Genomic DNA, 21,376 nt, shown 5'->3' on the forward strand with positions numbered 1-21,376 from the left:
TATACAGACCCAGATTCCAAAATAAAACTGGCTGACTTTGGAAAAATACATATTTGGTGAAGTATTTTAAATAAGTTTTTTAATTAACATATAATGTATTATTTGTTTCAGGGGTACAGATCTGTGATTCATCAGTCTTACACAATTCACAGCACTCACCATAGCACATACCCTCCCCAATGTCCATCACCCAGCCACCCCATCCCTCCCACCCCCCTCCACTCCAGCAACTCTCAGTTTGTTTCCTGAGATTAAGAGTCTCTTATGGTTTGTCTCCCTCTCTGGCTTCGTCTTGTTTCATTTTTCCCTCCATTCCCTTATGATCCTCTGTCTTGTTTCTCAAATTTCTCCTATCAGTGAGATCATATGATAATTGTCTTTCTCTGATTGACTTATTTCGCTTAGCATAATACCTTCTAGTTCCATCCACCTCAGTGCAAATGGCAAGATTTCGTTTTTTGATGGCTGCATAATATTCCATTGTGTGTGTGTATATATATATACACACACACACACACACACCACATCTTCTTTATCCATTCATCTGTTGATGGACTAGGCTCCTTCCATAGTTTGGCTATTGTGGACATTGCTGCTATAAACATTGGGGTGCATGTGCCCCTTCGGATCACTACGTTTGTATTTTTGGGGTAAATATCCAGTAGTGCAATTGAGGGGTCGTACAGTAGCTCTATTTTCAACTTTCTGAGGATCCTCCATACTGTTTTCCAGAGTGGCTGCACCAGCTTGCATTCCCACCAACAGTGTAGGAGGGTTCCCCTTTCTCCGCATTCCCGCCAACATCTGTCATTTCCTGACTTGTTAATTTTAGCCATTCTGACTGGTGTGAGGTGGTATCTCATTGAGGTTTTGATTTGGATTTCCCTGATGGCAAGTGATATTGAGCACTTTTTCAGGTATATTTTAAATAATTTTATTTTAAGCTACTATTACACTTTTTTTTTTTACTATTATAGTTCTTAAACCCTAAAATTAAGTCCTTAAAAAGAAGTTACATTATATTCATTCAGGTTACAGATAATTCCTCCTAGCTGTTCAATATAGGTATGTAGAACAGAATCAGAACATCACAAAATTTCAGATTAATAAAAATTAATGATGATTGCAACAACTATAATGGCTGGTTTAACCAGTTAATAAGGAATGACTCTTGATGTTTTAGAAACTAAAAGGACAGGAAACTCTGTAGTTTGTTTGTTTGTTTGTTTTTAAACATCTGTTATACGTATATACGTACGCACAGTGCCAAGGCTAAAGTGGATATATCCTCTTCATTTCTCAGTTATCTAAATGAGAATAAAGGGGCCTCTGAAGTCATTTTCTCTCATTTCCTAAGCTCACAGATAAAGAAAGTAGGCACAGAGAAACTGTGTGTCACATACAACCTGAATACACTGCCTTTCAACATCAGTACTACTTCTCATCTCTCCTGCTTTACTTTTACTACATCTTACTAGAGTCTTTAATATAAATAGGTACCAATTGCTAATAATCCTAAGTCACAGATCAAAGAGTGGCCTCAGAGTATGAAAAGCACTCTTTTTTCAGCCTCACTTCCCCCTGCAGAGGGTGGTGCACTGTTGGCAATGGAGGACGACGAATATTTTGAACACTATGTGCAATTCCATTTAAAGCAATTTAGGCACAGGCCAGGGCTCACAAACTACCAAAAAACCTGCAAAGCCTGACTTCACTCCGCAGAGCAAGCAATCCGCTTTAAGGAAAGAGCTATACCTCATGTCCATTTGTTCTATAACAGAGCTCAAAGTAGGGGGAAAAAATCAAGTTAACATTTATCCAGAGTCTAATAGAGTAACCTTAGTTAATTCTTAAAGTTATGGGTGCAGTATTATAATATTACATTTAGCCAATGGCAATGGACATTGTGGGCTTTTAGAACTCAGGTCTCACTTAATACAAAGTTCCAAGGTACACTCTTGTTTTTTAATACTAAGTGTCACAGAAAAGTGCAGTCGGGGGTGCCTGGGTGGCTCAGCCAGTTAAGCCTCCAACTCGTGATTTCCGCTCAGGTCATGATCTCAGGGTCGTGGGATCCAGCCTGCATCCAGCTCCATGCTCAGCTCCCTGACCACCCCCCCACCTGTGCACTCTCTCTCTAAAATAAATAGATAAATCTTAAAAAAAAAAAAAAAAAAAAGTGCAATCAACTAAATACTTGATCATCTACAAAGACCGAAAACTCTAATTGCGCTCACAGAGAAAAACTGAAGTCCCTTCTGAACTAGGTATCCTAAGGGCCATATAACAAAGTGCAGGATTGCCTGGGAAGGAGGGGGGTCTTGGAATGCTGCAAGGTCCCAAGTAGCAAGATGGTAGAGTGGAGCTGACACAGTGCTCGGATGATACTTCTTTCATTTGCATCTCCTTCGGTATGTACACCGTAACACCCAAAGTAGAATAACAATGCTACTGTCTCTAGATAAAAATGTGCCATGCTCTGGAGGCATCTGCTGTATTAATGTTCTTAGTTTTTCCTTTCTTTCTCCAACTTCACACCATCACTTATTAACAACAAAGTAGGACCAGCACCTATCTTGAAACTGCTCCTGGGGGAATGGAGCCATCACTAGTTTTGTCCCTGCCCTTGCCTAGCTTCCTCCTCAATCCAGACAGCATGCTGTCTGACATATTACAGTCTGTACTCAGCTTGAAAGGGATTGTTTTCTTCAGTCACTAAAATTTCCAGCTATCATCTTCCAAGCTACTCCCTCTTTAAAACAAATGAATTACACAATTCACAGCACTCACCATAGCACATACCCTCCATCACCCAGCCACCCCATCCCTCCCACCCCCCTCCACTCCAGCAACCCTCAGTTTGTTTCCTGAGATTAAGAGTCTCTTATGGTTTGTCTCCCTCTCTGGCTCTGTCTTGTTTCATTTTTTAAATTAACCTGAAAGGTTAAAATGCATCACATGCATGCATCCCATGTCCCTACCTTCATTAGACAGATATGTAGGTCTTTCAACAGATCACCCACAGCTCTATCAGCTTATTTCATTCTGGCCTCCAAAAAGCTACCTGGGAGCAAGTGCTCCTTACAAAAGGAAGTGGAGCATGTTTACCAAGGGCAGGAAGGAAAAAGCCAATGTTCCCTGATATCAAAGTTGGGAAAAATAAACAAATATAAATGCTGATTTTCATATTACCCCCCCCCAACCTTGGGCTTGTTTTGTCATGATCCTAGACGCTCTTAATCTTTCTCCTTTCTCAGCATGTATCCACTCAGTCTACCCACACTCAAAACTCAATGGACAAAGCTCTTTATGGATATTTAGGAAACAAAACCAAATAAATAGTATGATGATTATTTAGAGACATAATAATTAGCTTTCGATCCAACTAAATCTTTAGTAATTTTTCTTTCAGGAACTAAGGATAGATTAGGAAAATTTGACCATAAAATAAAATAACAGTATGGCGGAGGTACTCCTATTTTTAAACCTATTCTGAATGTGATTAAATGGGAGTTACACATTACGCTCATGAAGAGGAAACCATACTTGTTTTACTCAATGGTTCTAACAGAGAGTAATCAATATTATTTTCCAGAGTTATTATTCACTACAAGTGGGTCAATTAGAAAAAGATTCCCTGGTGACTGGATTTCCGTTTCATAGTAACAGTCCATGTTTCACTTGTTTTTTTCCCTGTGGGGGAACACGCTAATACACTTTGGAAATTATTAGACTCCAATATTAAGTAATGAGGGACCTGCTCAAGGGCTGGAGTTGTAAGCCTAGCTCTGCGCTTAGTCTCCTGCTTTCCATTAATTATGAAAAGTAGGCTCCCTAATGGCTCAGAGTGGCTGTACCTTAGTGGAGAGTTGCCAGGCTGTCAGTGCTAATATTCACTATATTGCTTTTTTTTTTTTAATTATTTTTTTGATGTAGTATTCCATGATTCATTGTTTGTGTATAACACCCAGTGCTCCATTCAATACGTGCCCTCTTTAATACCCATCACCAGGCTAACCCACCCCCCCACCCCCCTCCCCTCTAGAACCCTCAGTTTGTTTCTCAGAGTCCACAGTCTCTCATGGTTCGTCTCCCCCTCCGATTTCCTCCCCTTCATTTTTCCCTTCCTACTATCTTCTTCTTTTTTTTTTTTAAACATATAATGTGTTATTTGTTTTAGAGGTACAGGTCTGTGATTCATCAGTCTTACACAATACACAGAGCTCACCATAGCACATACCCTCCCCAATGTTTATCACCCAGCCACCCCATCCCTCCCCCCCCATATTGCTTTTAAGAGGATTGCTTTTATTTGATTACCAAAATAATACATGCTCATTTTAACAAGTCAAGCTACAGAAGCATGTGAAGAACACAGTAACAGTCTCCCCTACTTCCTTCCAAATCCCATCCCCCGAGATAACCAGTGTCAAGTTTGGTACACAGGCTTCCAAAGCTTTTCCTCCCTATAGAACACATGCATGCATAAATAGGAGATAACCTCCCTCCATTATTTTTTGAATGGGCTTATACCACACACATTTTTTTCTATAACTTGTTTTCTCATCTACTACAGACAAATCATCTTTCTGAGACAGTAGGTAAAAGTCTAACTCACTCTTTTGACAGCTACATAATAATACACAGAGTACAAATGTACCCCAACTGATTCCATCCCTCCACTGACTGACATTAGGAGTATTCCCAGTTGCTTTTTGCTATTAGGAATAATTCAGCATATCCATTTGTGCATCAATGCTTTCATTTTGCAGTATTTATGGGTGCCCAATGACTTACCCATAATTCTGAAATCCAACAGGCTCTGAAAATTCAAAAATTTTTCACTGATTCATGTGGTGACAAAAGCTGACCTGAACTGATGTCAATATTCTGGTATGAATTTGTTCTCTTTAGAAATATAAATGTGTCTGCTTATGGAGCCCCAAAGCCTGCCAGAGGTGCTATATAATATACATGCCTATATTATCTTTAATAATCTGAAACTCTCAGAAGTCTGAAGCACAAATGGCCTCAAGAATTTTGGGTCAGGGATTGCGAACCTGTATTTCTAAAAGCATAACTGATGGGTCCAAGAATATTTACAATTTAAATTTTAATACGTACTGCAAAACTACCAAAAAGTTGTAGAAATTCATACTCTCAATCACCCATGTCAGAGAGGGTTCTTTTCCATGCTCCCTTCACTAGCATTTAATGTTGGTATCCTTTCCACTGTTGCTACTCTGATGGCTAAAAAGTGGTATCTTTTTGTGGGGTTCATCTTCTTTGGAATACACATTCATAGCCTTTGCCTGTTTTTCTATTGGGTTATTTGTCTTACTAATTTTTAGGAGCTCCCTGAATATTAACTACCATACCCAGTGTCATATGCTGCTATGTGTCACATGACACTCGTACCCTCCTGTTTCATCTTGCCCCACTCTGTTAGTTAATGGCGACTTTAGCCACACACTAATTTTTATTTGCTCAAATTTGGCAATCTTTTCCTTGATGGAGTCTATATTTTTCACCTTGCTTGGGAAGGTCCTCCTACCTCACCCCAAAGTGGTACAAAAGTTCTCCCATATATCCTAATACTCATGTATTTTATTTTGTGTATATTCAGTTCTTTATTTCACCTGACATTTATTTCTTACATGTGATGCTTGGTAGAGGTCTGCCCTTTTTTTTGGGGGGGGGGGGTCTAGTAGTTAATTATGCCAACACCATTTCACGATTTTCAATATGGATTCAATTTAATATTCATTCAATTTCAAATACTAGAGGAAGAATGAACAAAAAGAGAAAGCCTGCTACTGTTCAAATAAAACAAAGAGAAAAGCGTAGGTAAAAAGTTACATTTACTTTTTATTTCTTTTTTTTTCCAGGAGAATTATAAAATCAAATGTCTGCTTTTTTGTTCTTCTTAAGAGCTTGGAGCCCATAAAATGCTTCAATTAAGCAATTCATTTGACAGAGTAACTTGTCTCTTTTATGTGTAGAAGGACAAATCTTGGAAAGAGTATCAAAGTACTTTTAAAAAATGTGTACTGAATGCACTTTCTCTCGAGAAGCATTAGTTAAACCAGTGAGTGAAAGAGACGTCAGTCAGCAACTTCTTAATTTATCCTCCTTGCACTTTAAATTCTGACTCCTCTAGTGCAGAACTTCACTGTTTGTGAACTTTGTCCTACAGCCATGTTTCAATATTTTTGCCCTAATCCAGGTATGACATAGGGCAACCAGTGCTATAGTATTTATGTCAGAAAGCAAAACAATCTGCAAAAGACTTAAAAGGCTCTCTTTTCCTGGACACAGAAGGAAAGAAAGAATATCTTTTGCCCCACGTTCCTCTCAGACTCGTCTGCAGCTGCGGCGGCATGAGAAACGTTTGAGTCACCAAGCCTGCTTCAGAATTGCTGGGAACACCTACTCTTCAGAAACCATGACTCAGCTCCTTTTAGCTCTCACACCCCCGAACTCTACTGCCCTGGGACTGAACTCTCATTGGTGACTTCTCCGCTTCTTGGTGCAGTGATGTCTCCTGTTGTCCCTTTAGGACAATGTCCACCAGCCTCGCACCCAGTGAGCACCTGCCAGGGTCTTCTGAGAGTTTCAGCATGTGCACAAATGTACAAATGCTAACGTGGCACACACAACCAGCTTCTCAACACTTGAGCCAAAATACACAGAAACCATTCCATCCTAATCCTAATCACCATTAATGACTCTCAGTACAAGCAAAACAGGCATATCACCTTTTCATATGCCTAGAAAACAAAAATAAACACATGCATATCTTGGATAATACTGTACTGGAGAAAAATTTTCTTAAGAATTGCCTCAGAAGGGGCGCCTGGGTGGCCCAGTTAAGTGTCTGCCTTCGGCTGAGTCATGATCCTGGGGTCCGGGGATCGAGCCCTGCGTCGGGCTCCCTGCTCAGCAGGGGAGTCTGCTTCTCCCTCTGCCTGCCACTCCCCCTGCTTATGCTCTCTCTCTGTCAAATAAATAAATAAAATCTTTAAAAAATAAAAATAAAAAAAACTTGCCACATAATAAGTAGAGGAAAGCTACAACTCACAGACATAATTTTTCCAAAATAATAATCAAGGAAATCGAGAACAGTCCGTGTTGGCAACAATTACAATGGACATATTGCTGGGATGCAAATGAAAGCATTCCCTAAAGAGAGACATTTCTATTTTAATCCTCTTTTAAAATGATTCAACTAGGAGCCGCTTATTGGTTACTTACTTTGTGCCAGACCTAGGCTAAGTTAACCCTATGTATACAACAGCCAACAAGAGAGAGCTCCAACCCACAGCGGGGCGGGGGTAGGGAGACGTGAAGGGCAGGCTCCCATGAATCAAGTAAGTACATTATATAGAAAACCACTCCAGGGACGCCCAGGTGGCTCATTCGGTTAAGCGTCTGCCTTCAGCTCAGATCATGATCCCGGGGTCCTGGGATGGAGTCCCGCATCAGGCTCCTTGCTCAGCGGGGAGCCTGCTTCTCCCTCTGCCTGCCGCTCCCCACGCTTGTGCACTCTCTCTCTCTCCGACAAATAAATAAATAAAATCTTAAAAAAAAAGAAAGGAAGAAAGAAAGAAAGAAAACCACTCCAAATCATAAGATGGCAATCATGTGGAAAGAGCAGTCACTAGATCTACCGTAATCTACAGTAACCCTGCACTAACTAAATTCATGAAAACAATGAGTCACAAGCAGCATAAATCTGTCGTTTTCTGATTCTTTTATAAACTGGCAATATCATGATCGAAAAGATAAACAAGAGGTATGTTACTATGTCACAGTTAAACATATTTTCCTATGAAATGGTTTCTTTATTCAATTTATCCATGACTACCTTTTCTCATTTTCTTACCAACAGTTCTGCCCACAGCCAATTCAATTGCAACATCATTCAAGAGATGTTTAATATTAACCACCATACTAGTAGGACAAAGAACAAAAATATAAAAAGCAGAGAACAGATCACTATTTCCATTCCTCTTCTCAGAGGAAAGAAAAAGAGAAGATCCATAAAGTATATTTGGATAAAATCCCAGTTGAGTCATATAAAGATATATAAAAATGAAAACCAGATAACCACTCTATCAAAGATATCAGATTATCAAAGGAGAAAGTGAACGTAAGCTAAGGTCAGAGAGAATGATTATATCATGAAAACGTGCTTAGACATGAGTAGCTTAAGCTCACATCACAAATAAACCAAGCATATCTGGTAGTTAACAGAAAAAATCCAATACCCAAAAGTTTACTAGATACAATAAAAGTTTGAACAACCATCCATTCAGTAAACATTGTCTGAGTTCTTATTATGCACAAAGGTGTGTGAAGCATACAAATGTGAGTTACATATGGTTTTCACCCTCCAGGAATTGAAAAATAGTTTGGGAGCAAAGCTGCTCTAATACAAAGCACAAGATGAAACTTACTGGGAAAAAAAATCATGAGTACTCACAGAAAAGAAAACTCACTTTGATGGAAGGGACACAAACAAGAGTTTAATGGATGAGGAGATGGGGATCGGAAGAGAGGACATTCAAGGAGAACAGGGTGGCAGGACGGTTTCTCAAATTTAGCACGCGTTGTTAAAAATGCAGTTTCCTGGGTCTTATCACCAGAGGTTCTGACTCCGCAGGGATGGCAGGAAAAAAGGTGTTCTGTGAATTCCCCATGTGATCCTGATGTAGGCATTTCATAAATCGTATTTTGAGAAACACTGATTTGGAGGGCAAAAACTACAGGGTATACTTGGGAAACATTAAGCAAATGATAGCATTAAGCAGAAAGAACTGTGGTCGCAAAGGGCGAGTAAAGACTAAGCACAGAGTGCCTCAAATTCCAGATGAAGACACTGCTATTTACCTACGAAAAAATTTGAATAAGAAGTGAAACAGTCTATGCAAGGATACATGGCTTTGTGTGTATCATGCAAATCATGGAACATCTCTGCTTACCTTGATGTGCTTCCACTACACACACACACATACACACACACGCATACACACACACGCATACACACACACACACCCCTACCTGTCTACCTGGGGTGAAAGGTGCATTCTGACAGAAATCTTACAATTGGAAAAAGAGAAAACTATGTGGAAAGTCAGACTTTCCCTAAGGTTCTCTTGTTAATTACACGTCCCAAAGACATCACCCGGGAGGGATGGGTGTGCCCTCCTTTAGAGAAGCCACTGTGAAATGTCCTTCCAGCGCTGGCACCACCATCCTAACCCACCGTGGGAAATGACAGCAGGCGCGTGACTCCTCCCAGTGACAGCTCTGTTACTATGGAGAGCATGGTGAATGACATCAGAACTACAGGCACTCTTAGGAATAACAACTCTCAGGGATTTTTCGTTTTCAAAAGTGACACGTGTGTCTGGTCAGAAGGAGCTCCAGAGTGAGCTGAGGCTGTTTGACCGGAGGCAGAAGAGAGCTCAGGAAGAAAGGAGCATTCCTGGGTTGCCCTCAGTATTCTTGTACTGGCGACCAAAGGGTTGTTTTCAGAAGTCATCAGGAACGACAGTAATCATGTTCCCAAGTCGTGACAACACTTCACCATCAAAAACCACAAAATAAGCATCATCGGTTGGCCTCTCCCTGCATGCTTTTATCACTGTCCCCTAAGAGCTATATGCAGAGTGAAAAGCTGGTTGCCACTCAGAATAACAAATACCTACAAATACTGTGTGCCACATTAACCGTTTGCAGTTAAGTTAAAGCTTGGAGAGTACAGCAAAGAGCTCAACAAGAACAAATGGAAGAATGGAATTGGCCAGAATACAATACCCTCACTGGAATCAAGCCAAGGCTTCTGAAGATCCCTCCTTTCTTTTTATTTAAGTGGGAAAAAAAAGTTAAACATCTTAAAGGATCCCAAGGAAGTCAATAGGGCAGACTGTAATTTAGTACAGTCTGGCTGATAAAGAAATCTTTTGTTTCTTTCTGAGCTCCCTCTTCGTGCACAATGTGAGGGAAGAAGAAAATCAGCTATTATTTTCAGAAATGAGGTCGGGAGCCCACACCAAGGGGAGGGGAGGACCAAAGGCTACACAATCTCAGCGCCCCAAGCACCAAGTAAAGGCTTTCCTTTGATCAGGGAAGGAAAATGGGAATCGTGTGAAATGGAAAGCTTCCCAAGAGGATCAAAATTCCATCTGAAAAGCAAAGCTGTATAATAAAGGAACTTCCAGTATTGGGAAGAGTTAACCGAAAGAAGGGCATTCCACCCAGTCTATGAAATTCCTTACAACTTGGCAAGCCTCACCAAACCCCAGTAGTGGAAATTCCTTCCCAAGGTTATTCATCCCTGAGCAGCACTTGTGCTAAGTGTTCTTTAACACATTGGCCATACCCTTTCTGCAGCACTTAGCTCTTGTTCACTTGTAATATTTTTTTATATCGCACAGCATCTTCAAAGAAGCTGAAACTGGGCTAAGTACTGCAGTTCTAAGTCTGGAAAATGAGCTGCAAAAATATTTTAGCATGCTGCTCCTGATCCTACTGTTAATGAATCATCACTATTCCCATTAAAAGTTGAGTTTTCAGAAATTACTGATAAAAACAAAATATTAAAATCTCTTTCTTTAAAAACCTGGAAATGTGAACTTTTGGTATGGGTAAAAAATTAACATGAATAACTTTGTAGCTCTGGAATGCCAAGATCCCCCCAAAAAAACGTAGTAAATAAGGTCATTTGTTTTCCACTCCATGGGGATTAAAAATGTAGAAAATTGAGCTTTCTAAGAAGAAGGTACTTGATAAATTCCAGGCATAATTATGAGTTTCTCAATGCTCATTTCTTCATGGCTTTCATTCTACTCCACCCACACACTTGCACACCCAACTCAACTTCATTCCTTCTCCCCACTGTTCTCCCATTTGAAATATCCCTGCTTCACCCCCCACCCCCATCCCTCTTATTCTTTTTGGCTAAAACACATTTCACATTTAAACAAAGATCAAATCACTTCTTTCCTCCAAGTCTTTAATTCACGCTCTCCTTGACCCAAAGGTAATTGTAATCTTCATCATATTTTAGGTTACATTATACCCATTTTATACCATAGCCTATAAGACATAATGACAAGCTTACTCCTAAGTTCCTTGAAATTGATCTCCAGGTGCTATATAATGTAACATGATTGATCTACAATCATTCTAAAGGACTAATGTCCCCTTAAAATAGTCACCTCAAGCACTAAATACACCAAATGGTGCTACTGTTCAAAGCATTTTTTGGATGCTCTTTTCTGAAAGTTTTAGGATCAGATTTCTTTGATTATCCTTGGTTGTGGGAAAACTAACAATTCAACAAATATTGCCATACACACACACACACACACACACAATATCCCATGTCTAAATATGGGGGGGGGGGCAGCAGAGAGGGAAGACAAATATAAGGAAACTCCATCTCTGTTCTCAAGGACTTCATATAGATGTGATGTTTGAAGTTTTCACATGTTTATTATAAAAGGTATACTTGGTAAATGCACTAAGTAGAGAGAAAGCTAACAATTCAGAAGACGAAAAGGTCACATGGAAATGGGAAATAATGAAAAGCTTCAAGAAACAAAGGTCATTACAAATGTGCTTTGAAGGGGAGGAGGATTCACTGGGTTGAGCCCAGGTCTGGTGGGTGAAAAGCAGGACAGGCACATTCCTTGCAAGGTGAAATGTGAAGTATGTTTAGAGAATGGTGAATAGACTTGTAAAAAAAATTTTTTTTTAGGTAAGTCCAATATCATACTGTCCATTTAAAATCTAATGTTTCCTTTTCCAACTACAAATCCCTTTCTTAGTAATCTCTGAATCACCTCACCATGCAGGCTCTCTCATCTTACCTTCAACCAAAGAGAAACATAATGATAAATTACCAGTCTCCCTTCCTTCCACATGTGGCTACAAATACCTTTTGCAAAGAAGTGGGGTATACTTAACATAGTGTTGAAGGAATCAAGACGATTCCCACCACTATTCGCTCACATATTCATTCCTTTACCAAGTATGTATGTAATGGCCCCCCTCTGGTAGTGGGTCCTCCCTCTGAGGAAGAACAGATCCCTGCTCCCTAAGAATTCAAAGCAAACAAGATAAATACAGAAAACAATAAAAAAAAAAAAAAAAAAACAGGTGACAGGCTGAAGTCAACTCTTTCCTTATGGTACCTACGCTGAAAGTCACTCAGGCAAAAATTAAATGCAACAACAAATGTTTACAAGTTGAAGCAATACAGCTATTCCTAGGCATTACATCTTCACGAAAGCAGGCTCTTTTTTAACTATTGCATTAAATATTGTGAAACTATGAGGGGCACAGTAACAAAACAACAACAAAATTCAGTATCCAAAGAAGAATGTTTAAAAAAAAAAAAAAGGCTGATGGTGGTAAATCTGAGGGGATTTTTTTGGGGGGGGAGGGCCCATTTCAGGATCACGTATGGTAAAAAGCACATTAATAATTTTGCAGACATACATGATTTACCAAATAATTTGAAACGCCAACTTCTATTGAAGTTAAAGTTAATAATCCTCCTATAAAAAAAATCAGCTCCATTCCTAGAACTTGCTGGGACCCTCTAGCTCTGCTAACTTTGTTTCTCTATACCAACTCACCTACAAACAGCAAGAGCTGGGAATCAGATTCACTTCCCTTATTAATGGATGGAAGTAATAGATAATCACCAGCCATCAACACAACTGAAACAATCATTTTGTATTTATGAGAGTAATTATTACATAATTTGTCTAATTTCTAACATATAGAATTAAGCAATTGAAGTGTGTTTTAATTATCATCCATTTGTCAAATATTAAAACATAGGCTCACCTATAAAAGTGACAGGCAGAAGTGATTAATAAATTAAAATTATCTAAGATGAGGACATTTAAGTTCAAATGTAGTGGCAAACTTTCCAAGTACCATGGACAAAGCTACAGAAACGCACGCATACAAATTACTACTATCAAACTCTGCTTTTGAGTTTGCTTTCTACACAGCTCTTTGTAAACACTGCACTGGCTATCACCATAAAAGAACTCTCTGATCTGTCATACCTTACAAACTCTAGAGCCTTCAATGCAATATTACTACCCGTGAAACTTTAATAAATGGTAATTTTAAAAGAGCTAAATGTATCAGTACAGTAAAATGTTTGAACACTAACATAATTTTGTATAAATAAGTTCATACCGCTTCACTACAGTATTAAAAACAATAAACTTAAGACATGGTAAGGAAAGTTATATTCCTCAAATTTAAAACAGTAAAAAAAGTTGTCCTCTTCATTGACTTTACAAATAAACGTATTATATTTTATTTAAAAAAATTCTCCATTGCAAATAATAATAATCTTAGTACTAATACCATCTGGGTCATCTAAATGAAAATGTAGCTAATTTAAGTGAAGTTCTATCTATTAATAAAATAGAGGTAAATAATACATTATAATTAATAGTGACATACATAATCAGGAAAGAAACCATTAAACTACCAAAAATTACTCTGATTTTGCCTCTCCTCTATATTTTGAAAACTAACTTGAAGAGTTCCAATGCCAATAAAGGAAAAACAAACAGTGGTCGTTCCAAGAACAATGTTTTCCCTCTGGAACTGCTGGCCTATGTGTGTACCTCAGCATGCCATCTTTCCAGATTTAGAATGCGGCTGGAAATACCAACGTAAATGTTCTGTGAAAACAGCTCATTTATTTAAAGCAAGAATTTCCAATAGGAAGAAAAATTAAGGGGATATGTGGTTAAGAGAGAAAGTCACTGAACTCCTACCTGTTATAAACGCACTATACTTAAAGTTACTCCCTGGATATCTGCCCTAACTAATTTTGTAATCTAAAAATTCATTCCTTGAGACTTAGGTAAAAACATAGTAAGTTCCCCTCTAACATATTCACTGTGAAACATGCACTAGAATTAGCACAAATTCCTTAAATGCACAAATAAAAATAAGCAACTAAATATATGGCATATCTCAAATCTACCATATTAATTGTATCGGTATATAAAAGCTACATTAATGCTTTTTGGAGTATATGAGTTTAAAAATCTATATTATAATTTCATTTCCTAGCACTAAGTGTGTGTGTATGTATATTATACTAGACTTACAAATTTATTACTTTGAGAACTTTGCAATAAAATATTTCTTGGACAATGGGGGTAGTAGTATGTGGTAGGAAAAAAAATTGGTTTAAAGCCCATTTGTTTTCTAAAGGGTAACACAACAGCAGCTTTAGCAGGTGCTCAGACCACCCCCCCGCCCCCACACACACACACCAAGTCCCCTCGGTCTATCTCCCCTAGGCATAAAGCAACAGAAAGAAACAGAAACCTTTGCTGCAGCGTAAAACTGAAAAACCTTCTACCTTAAGTAAAAGACATGGCTTTATCCTGCACACTACAAAGAACAAACTAATCATATGTAACTTCATATGCTTTGTTCGCTTTTCTAAAAAAACGTAAATGAAAGAAGCTGGACACCACTATATACTACCCATTTATATCAAGTACGAAAACAGGCAAAACTCATTTATGGTGTTAAAAGTCAAGATAGTGATTATTTTTAATCTAATCTGTAATTCGAGGAGGGGCACAGGAAGGCTTCTGGGGGGCTAGTAATATTCTATTTCTCAATATAGGTACTGGTTACATGGATGTGTTTACTCTGTGGAAACCCACCGAATTGTAGACTCATACTTGTGCCTTTTCTATGATTTTGTTATACTTCTACAAGAAGACTTCATGAGGTTATACAAGGAAGAGTTAAGACCCCAGATCCTCTCCCCAATTCCAGCAGAACACAGCTTATTCCCTGGAAGAAACTGAACTGGAGAGTCTCTGGCTCAAAGACATCAGGCCCAGTACAAAACACTGTTCTGAAAACAGGGATAAATTAAAAACCCACACTCTAACCTTGAGATTCCAGCTCTCTTCCTCACTCTGCTTCCCGAATCTTGGCATGCACTGCCCACACAGAAGACCACAGGATTCCTCTCAAGTAAAACTGACATGCCTCAGGGAAAAGATCCACAGATACTGTCTTTGGAAGTTCCCCAATGAAACCACAAGCTCACCCCCCATAGCCATGGCAGAGCAGCTGTATGGTGGAGAAGCCCTGCCCACGTATCTCAGTAGCCAACTCACTTTTCAGTGACTCACCATTAAATAGGAACAGAGAGCAAAGGATCACCAAATAGTTATGTTTCTTTTTTTTTTTTTTTAGGTTTTTATTTATTTATCTGACAGAGAGAGACAGTGAGAGAGAGAACACAAGCAGAGGGAGTGGGAGAGGCAGAAGCAGGCTTCCCGCAGAGCAGGGAGCCCGATGCGGGGCTCGATCCCAGGACCCTGGGATCATGACCTAAGCCGAAGGCAGACACTTAACGACTGAGCCACCCAGGCGCCCCCAAATAGTTATGTTTCTAACACAAAAACTCAGACACCTACACAAACAGGAAAAAAAGAAACTGACAGTGCAAGAAGGAAATAAATAAATAAGTAACTTTAATGTCCTCAGAAACAGAAGAGAAAAAACAGAAGAGAATGCTATTAAAATGTACACAAAAACAAATAAGAAAGAGCTCTTGAAAAATAAAGACAGCAGAATTTCAGAAAGGTTAAGATAGAGGACACCTGTCAAATAGGGCATTAAAGCAAAGAGCTAGGAAAATTAGCGAATTAGAGGAGAAACAAGGAGGTCTCACTGAACTCCCAGGAATTCAGAGGAAGAAAAGAGAAAACCAAGGTCAGGGAGAAAATGATCAAAAAAACATAATGGGAAAGTTTTCCAGAACTAAAGGACATAATTTTTTTATATCAAGTGTTCATCATAGTGGCTGAAATTAATAGAGTGCCATAAAAGGAAGATCCTAAAATCTTTTGGAGGTTGTTTAAAACAAAACAAAACAAAACAAACAAGCAAACAAAAGGGGGGGAAAAGGTCACCTGTAAAGAGAGGAATCAGAATAGCGTAATGCTTTCTGGTAGCAACTGTAGAACCTAGAAGATAATGGTGCACCGGCTTCAAAATTCTCAGGACACCCCGTTTTCCTACCTAGAAGCCAGCCAGGTTACCATTCAAGCGGGAGAGAAAAGTATTTTCAGACATGTAAAGTGTCTAATAAATTGGTCTCCCGTGTCTCCTTTCTCAGAAAGATATTCCATTAAAAAGAGGGAGTAAACCAAGTCTTTCTTCAAGTTACCAGCTGTCAGCAAACTACGGGTCCAACACGGGGGAGACGAGAACTACCAGGAAAATGACGGAAGGTCATCCCAGGACACCAGCTGTGCAGTAGGCACATGGAGCAGGTTGCTGCCCTGACTCCAGGACGAAAGAAGTGTCCAAGAAAAAGGTGTCAGAATGTCAGAGTTCTGTCAGAAAACTTAGAAACCCTAGAGAAAAAAAGTACGCATGTGAGAGGCTCCAGCCAGCGCAGGAAAGGATATGTAGTCACTGCCTTTAAAGCGCCTTGGCTGTGGGCCACAGCTCCCTGCTCCAAAATGGACAGCTGGCCTTACCCCGAGCGGATGGCAGAGGCAGCGGTGTGCGCATGCGGGGAGGCAAGGTAAGAGAGCTACATCTTCACCTTCCACAGAAATAAATCAACATAAAATGTCCAAGAACAAAAAAACGTTAAAACAGCAGTATATAAAGAGTACTTCGGAAGATGCAGGAAAACTGCAAAAAAGAGCCAAAAGACTCAAAAGTGGTTGCCTGGGGAGGAGGCCTGGGGTGTAAGGATGGGTGGGAGTTCCCGGCACATATTTCTTATTATAAGTCTTGTTGTTTGTTAAGATTTAAAAAAATCTACATAGGATGTTACTTGGGGAAAAGGTTTAAATTTTTAAACTACGAAACGAAAGCAAGGAATGTAGGAAACCGCAGGCGAGAAGACTAGCGAGGGCGAACTGCAGTGGGAAAATGACAGGGCAGCAGCTGCTCTGCAGAGCTCCCCGCGCTGTCCACGGGAGAGCGGAGAAGCGCTTCCTCAGACAGCTGCGGGACAGGTCGTGTGCTGAGGAAGGGGGAGCACAGGAGAAGGGGGGAAGGGTCGAAAAGAAATTTATAGACGTAGAATCCACAGATACAGAGGGCCAATCAGGAAACTCTGAAAGAACTAAATAATAAGCAGGGCAATGCCCCAAATACCCTTTCACCTGGGTATTTGTTTAGTCCAGAAATGCTGGCTGGCTCTTTGGGAGCATCCTATTCCCTTATGGAATTAGAAGCATTTTGATTTTCTTTGTGTTTAGGTTTTAAATTTTGAAATTATTATGAAACATGCAAATAGAAAAATACAAAAGATAATGATCATCCAAACAACCACTCTTCAGCTTTTTCAAATATTAACATTTTGTCATATTTGCATCTAATTTTTTGTCATATTTGCTTCCATTTTTAAAGAAATAAACATATGGATATAGCTGAAACCCTCCTCGGACCATTCCCTAATCCTATGCCCCTAACTGCCTCACAACAGGTAACCATTAATCTGAAATTGACATTTACCTTCTCCATCCACCTCATCTCTAAAATGGGAGCATTGGTTTGAATGAATTCTGACGTCCCTTTGCTGGTGTCTTAGGATTCAAGAGTATGATACCAAGTTCTTGAACGTCCTACACTGCTTATTATTTAGTTCTTTCAGAGTTTCCTGATTGGCCCTCTATGTCTGTGGATAAAAGCACCTTTGCTGTAAAGTATGATGGTTATCTCAAAGAAAACACTTGTATGATTATTTGAGCTGTGAGCCAAACTAGTCAATTCATGGAATGCAACTTTTACGTGAAAGAACAACTGACAAATTCACTATTCGGACTTGGGTATTTGGCAGACATTTTCTCTACAATGAAGTGAGAAGGTCATTTCAGGAAAAACAACTGACGGTATTTGTTGCCAAGGATAGCCTTCGAGCTTCCAAATGAACATCAACATTTTAGAAAACTTGTTTCCACTGTGAACTTGAGAACTTCCCAATACTTAAAGATTTTTCTGATGACATCAGTGGTGATATTAACAACTGTGATGTCTTGAAATTGCACAATAAAGTGCGTTAACATCTGGAATAGCTCCATTTTCTAATGAGCTAGTATTTCCCAAATGACCAATAATTAATGAGATAAAGTGATGCACGGGCAAGGACCCATTCAAAGTGCAACAAAGGTCAACAGAACCTAATGTAAAAGAATTTTTTCAAGTTTAACAACAGGGTTTAAGATTCCATACTGGAACCAACATTTAAGAAATGACCACTTGTCAAGTTTTGGCATAGCATCAAAGAAGACTATTCACAATTGTCTGAAAAGACAATTAGAATACTCTTCTCTTTTCCAATTACACATTGCACAAACTTTATAATAAACACTTACTGGGTTATTATTTTTGGATATTAAAAACCGTGAGCACATAATCACAATGGTAAGTTACCACAGTTTAATCTCGGATCATTATCAGTCATTTAGAACAAGTGAACAATTCATTATTTAAAAGTTACATTCTTTTGCAGTTATAGTCTCAGATATCTGCAACAAATATGTAAGTATCAGAGGCTTAATTTACCACAGAATCAAGAATGATCATTGCTCTAAAGAGGAAATGAATACAGTAAATTCTTAAATCTGTTTTAAGTACACGCAAATAAAGTCCCTTCTCTCCAGTTATAAAGCATACTGTTTTAACATTGGACTCTTGAAACCTACACACTAATCACCCAGATGCCCTGGTATTAGTGGATTTAAACCTTAGTTCTTAAACTGGTGGGGAAATGTCTTTTCACAGAAGAAACTGACTTTATAAACTTCAAAAGAAATAATCTAATCTGACCAAACCTCAGCAGTTCAGAAGTAACACCGAGTAACAAACTTTTCACAGACCCATTTGTAGATCAGTTAGGAAACAGAAGTGTTTTCAAAAGAAATATCCTTCTTACACAAATCTGTCCAGTTAATTAATATCATAAATCATTCGTTTCAAAGGCAGGGACCTTAAAAAAAATTCCGGAATGAAACTGATAATGTCCTCACTTCCATAAAGTCCTATTACCCTGCCCTCTGAAAGAGAAAGGTTACACACTGTAGCTTTTTAAGTCAGAATATTCAAATAACAATCAGAGGCTACCCGTTTCTGTATGCTCACCTTTGCAGTTCATTGAGCCCCCTGGCAGTTGGTAGGCAGGGATTCTGCCTTAGGAAGTTTTGTTTTAAGTTGAGATGAGTGAGGTCTTGGCTGTAGAAGAGGTTGGCAGGCAGATGCTCCAGGCTACAACACGAGAGGTCCACTGAGCTAATGCGCTGTGACGCAACCTGGAGGGGGATAAAACCCAGCCTGATTTTAGTACCATCCATTTATCCTACAGATGCCCTCTATGGATAGAAACCCCATTGAGAACACAGACATATTGTACAAGTGGCACTAGTAGCCCAAATATAAACCAGTATTTAGCACTAGTAGTCCAAACACAAACCAGTAGACTATTTACTTAACATAGAACCAAGTCAAGTACTGTAAAAGCAGAAAACAGTGTCCCTGCCAGGAAGGTACTTACAGTAACCCGGTATAGGAGACAGGTTACAAAAAGCACAGATTATCCTATCAGGTTCAGTGATATCAGTAATCTCCTCCAACCGTAGGGGTTAAGTTCCTGAAAACGTTCATGGTAAAGGAATTCAGAGCTAAGTAATACAAGACTCTAGAGTAACTACAGGGTTAGGAGATAGACACTAAGGTCTAGATAGAACCTATCAAAGCCCTTGTATATACTGATTTAAAACAGCACAAATAAAGAATAGTAGTATCGATGGCCTTGTACACATCTTTAATAGTAATGGCAGCATATGATCAGATTCCACTGTCTGCTTGCTCTCAACTTCTTGGGTTGTCTGTCCCACAAAGCTTCAATGAGATGCTCATAAATTCATTGGGCTTTGCTTCATGCAAGTATTCTAAGTAAAATTTATTTTATGTCGGAATGTTTATCCACATATTCAAAGCCTTCCTGGTTGAATGACTATGACCGTGGCGAGCGTCCCAGGGCCCAGACCAACTAGCATGCTAGAGACAGAAAGAGCATTGATGACCTGTATTTCTCAAATGCTTTCTCCAATATTCCAAGTCATGCAGTGCCACTTTATGCCTCTGCGTGTGGCTTCAGCCCCACTTGCACACACCTTGGCTCCTTCTCTCCCCCAGAGATGCCACGGTAATACTGTTCTAAGATTTGGATTGATTCTCCCTTGTGCTCTTTATCTTTACCAAAGCTTTATGGCAGAAACACCACTCCTTATCTGTGACCAGTATGATGTCCTTTTCTATTACCAAACTCTAGCTTTCTCTTTCCCAGTTACAGAGGCAGCAGGGCATGGTCCTCAGGAGTGTGACTTGGGGGTCCGTGTGCAGCTTTATGTCCCAACTCCCCCACTGAGGAGCTGAGAGGACATGACCAGATCACTGAGCCCTCCGAGCTGCAGTTTTCTCAACTGTGTACCAGGTGTGAGGGTGACATGGGCATCTACCAGCCAACCCAGAAACAGCATTCAGTACACGGGGACTCTAGTACTACCACTAGCAGTATTGCTACTACTGCCAAATAGAATGATTCACATCTTACAGCTACTGGAATCCAAACTCTCCTGATGCTGAAAAGGTATTCAGAAGTAAATTTGCATAAAACCTATTCTGCTGATGGCATATTTGAGGTTAGAAAGAAATTACTGTGCACACTTGAGAACTAAGGGGAGAGTGAGGTAAAAACAGCCTGGCAGGGCTCAACTCAGAAGACTTTATAGGGGTGCCTGGGTGGCTCAGTCGGTTAAGCGTCTGCCTTTGGCTCAGGTCATGATCCCAGCGTCCTGGGATCGAGTCCCACATTGGGCTCCTCGCTCAGCAGGGAGCCTGCTTCTCCCTCTGCCTGCTGCTCCCCCTGCTCGTGTGCACTCCCTCTCTCTAGCAAATAAATAAAATCTTAAAAAAAAAAAAAAAAAAAGACGAAGTCTCAGTCTGCATTTTAACAACTATATCTTTCCTTGAATTTTCACTATTAAATAAGAAAAAGAAGAAATTGTTTTCCACAAAAAAAGAAGGAAGGAAGGAAGGAAAAAAGAAAATCCCAAACAGGGCCAAATCATCCACATACACTAAAAGATGTGAAGAGAGCCATGAGGAATGTAATGGGCCTGACAGGCAGGTGCAAACGCTCACGGGAACCTGTTAGAGCAGAGAGGGCGCACACACGCTGAGCACGTAGGGTGTGCCGGCCGTCTCTCACCTGCAGTACAGCAGTAAACAAGGCAGACACAGTCTCCGCCCTGGGTGAGCACACCTCAAGAGA

The 21,376-nt window shown here is 39.7% G+C and overlaps 1 protein-coding gene across 1 annotated transcript in view; it reads right to left on the reverse strand.

Annotated features, from left to right (window-relative positions):
• PHLPP1 (PH domain and leucine rich repeat protein phosphatase 1) overlaps window positions 1-21,376 on the reverse strand; it is a 217,184-nt gene that overhangs the window by 59,069 nt on the left and 136,739 nt on the right. Inside the window, exon 4 of the mRNA XM_036081813.2 lies at window positions 19,186-19,352. Within this exon, the coding sequence (XP_035937706.2) occupies window positions 19,186-19,352 (167 nt within the window). The remainder of the gene's footprint in view (window positions 1-19,185; window positions 19,353-21,376) is intronic.

This window comes from Halichoerus grypus, chromosome 13 (assembly GCF_964656455.1).
Source record: "Halichoerus grypus chromosome 13, mHalGry1.hap1.1, whole genome shotgun sequence".
NCBI classification, from domain to species: Eukaryota; Metazoa; Chordata; class Mammalia; order Carnivora; family Phocidae; genus Halichoerus; species Halichoerus grypus.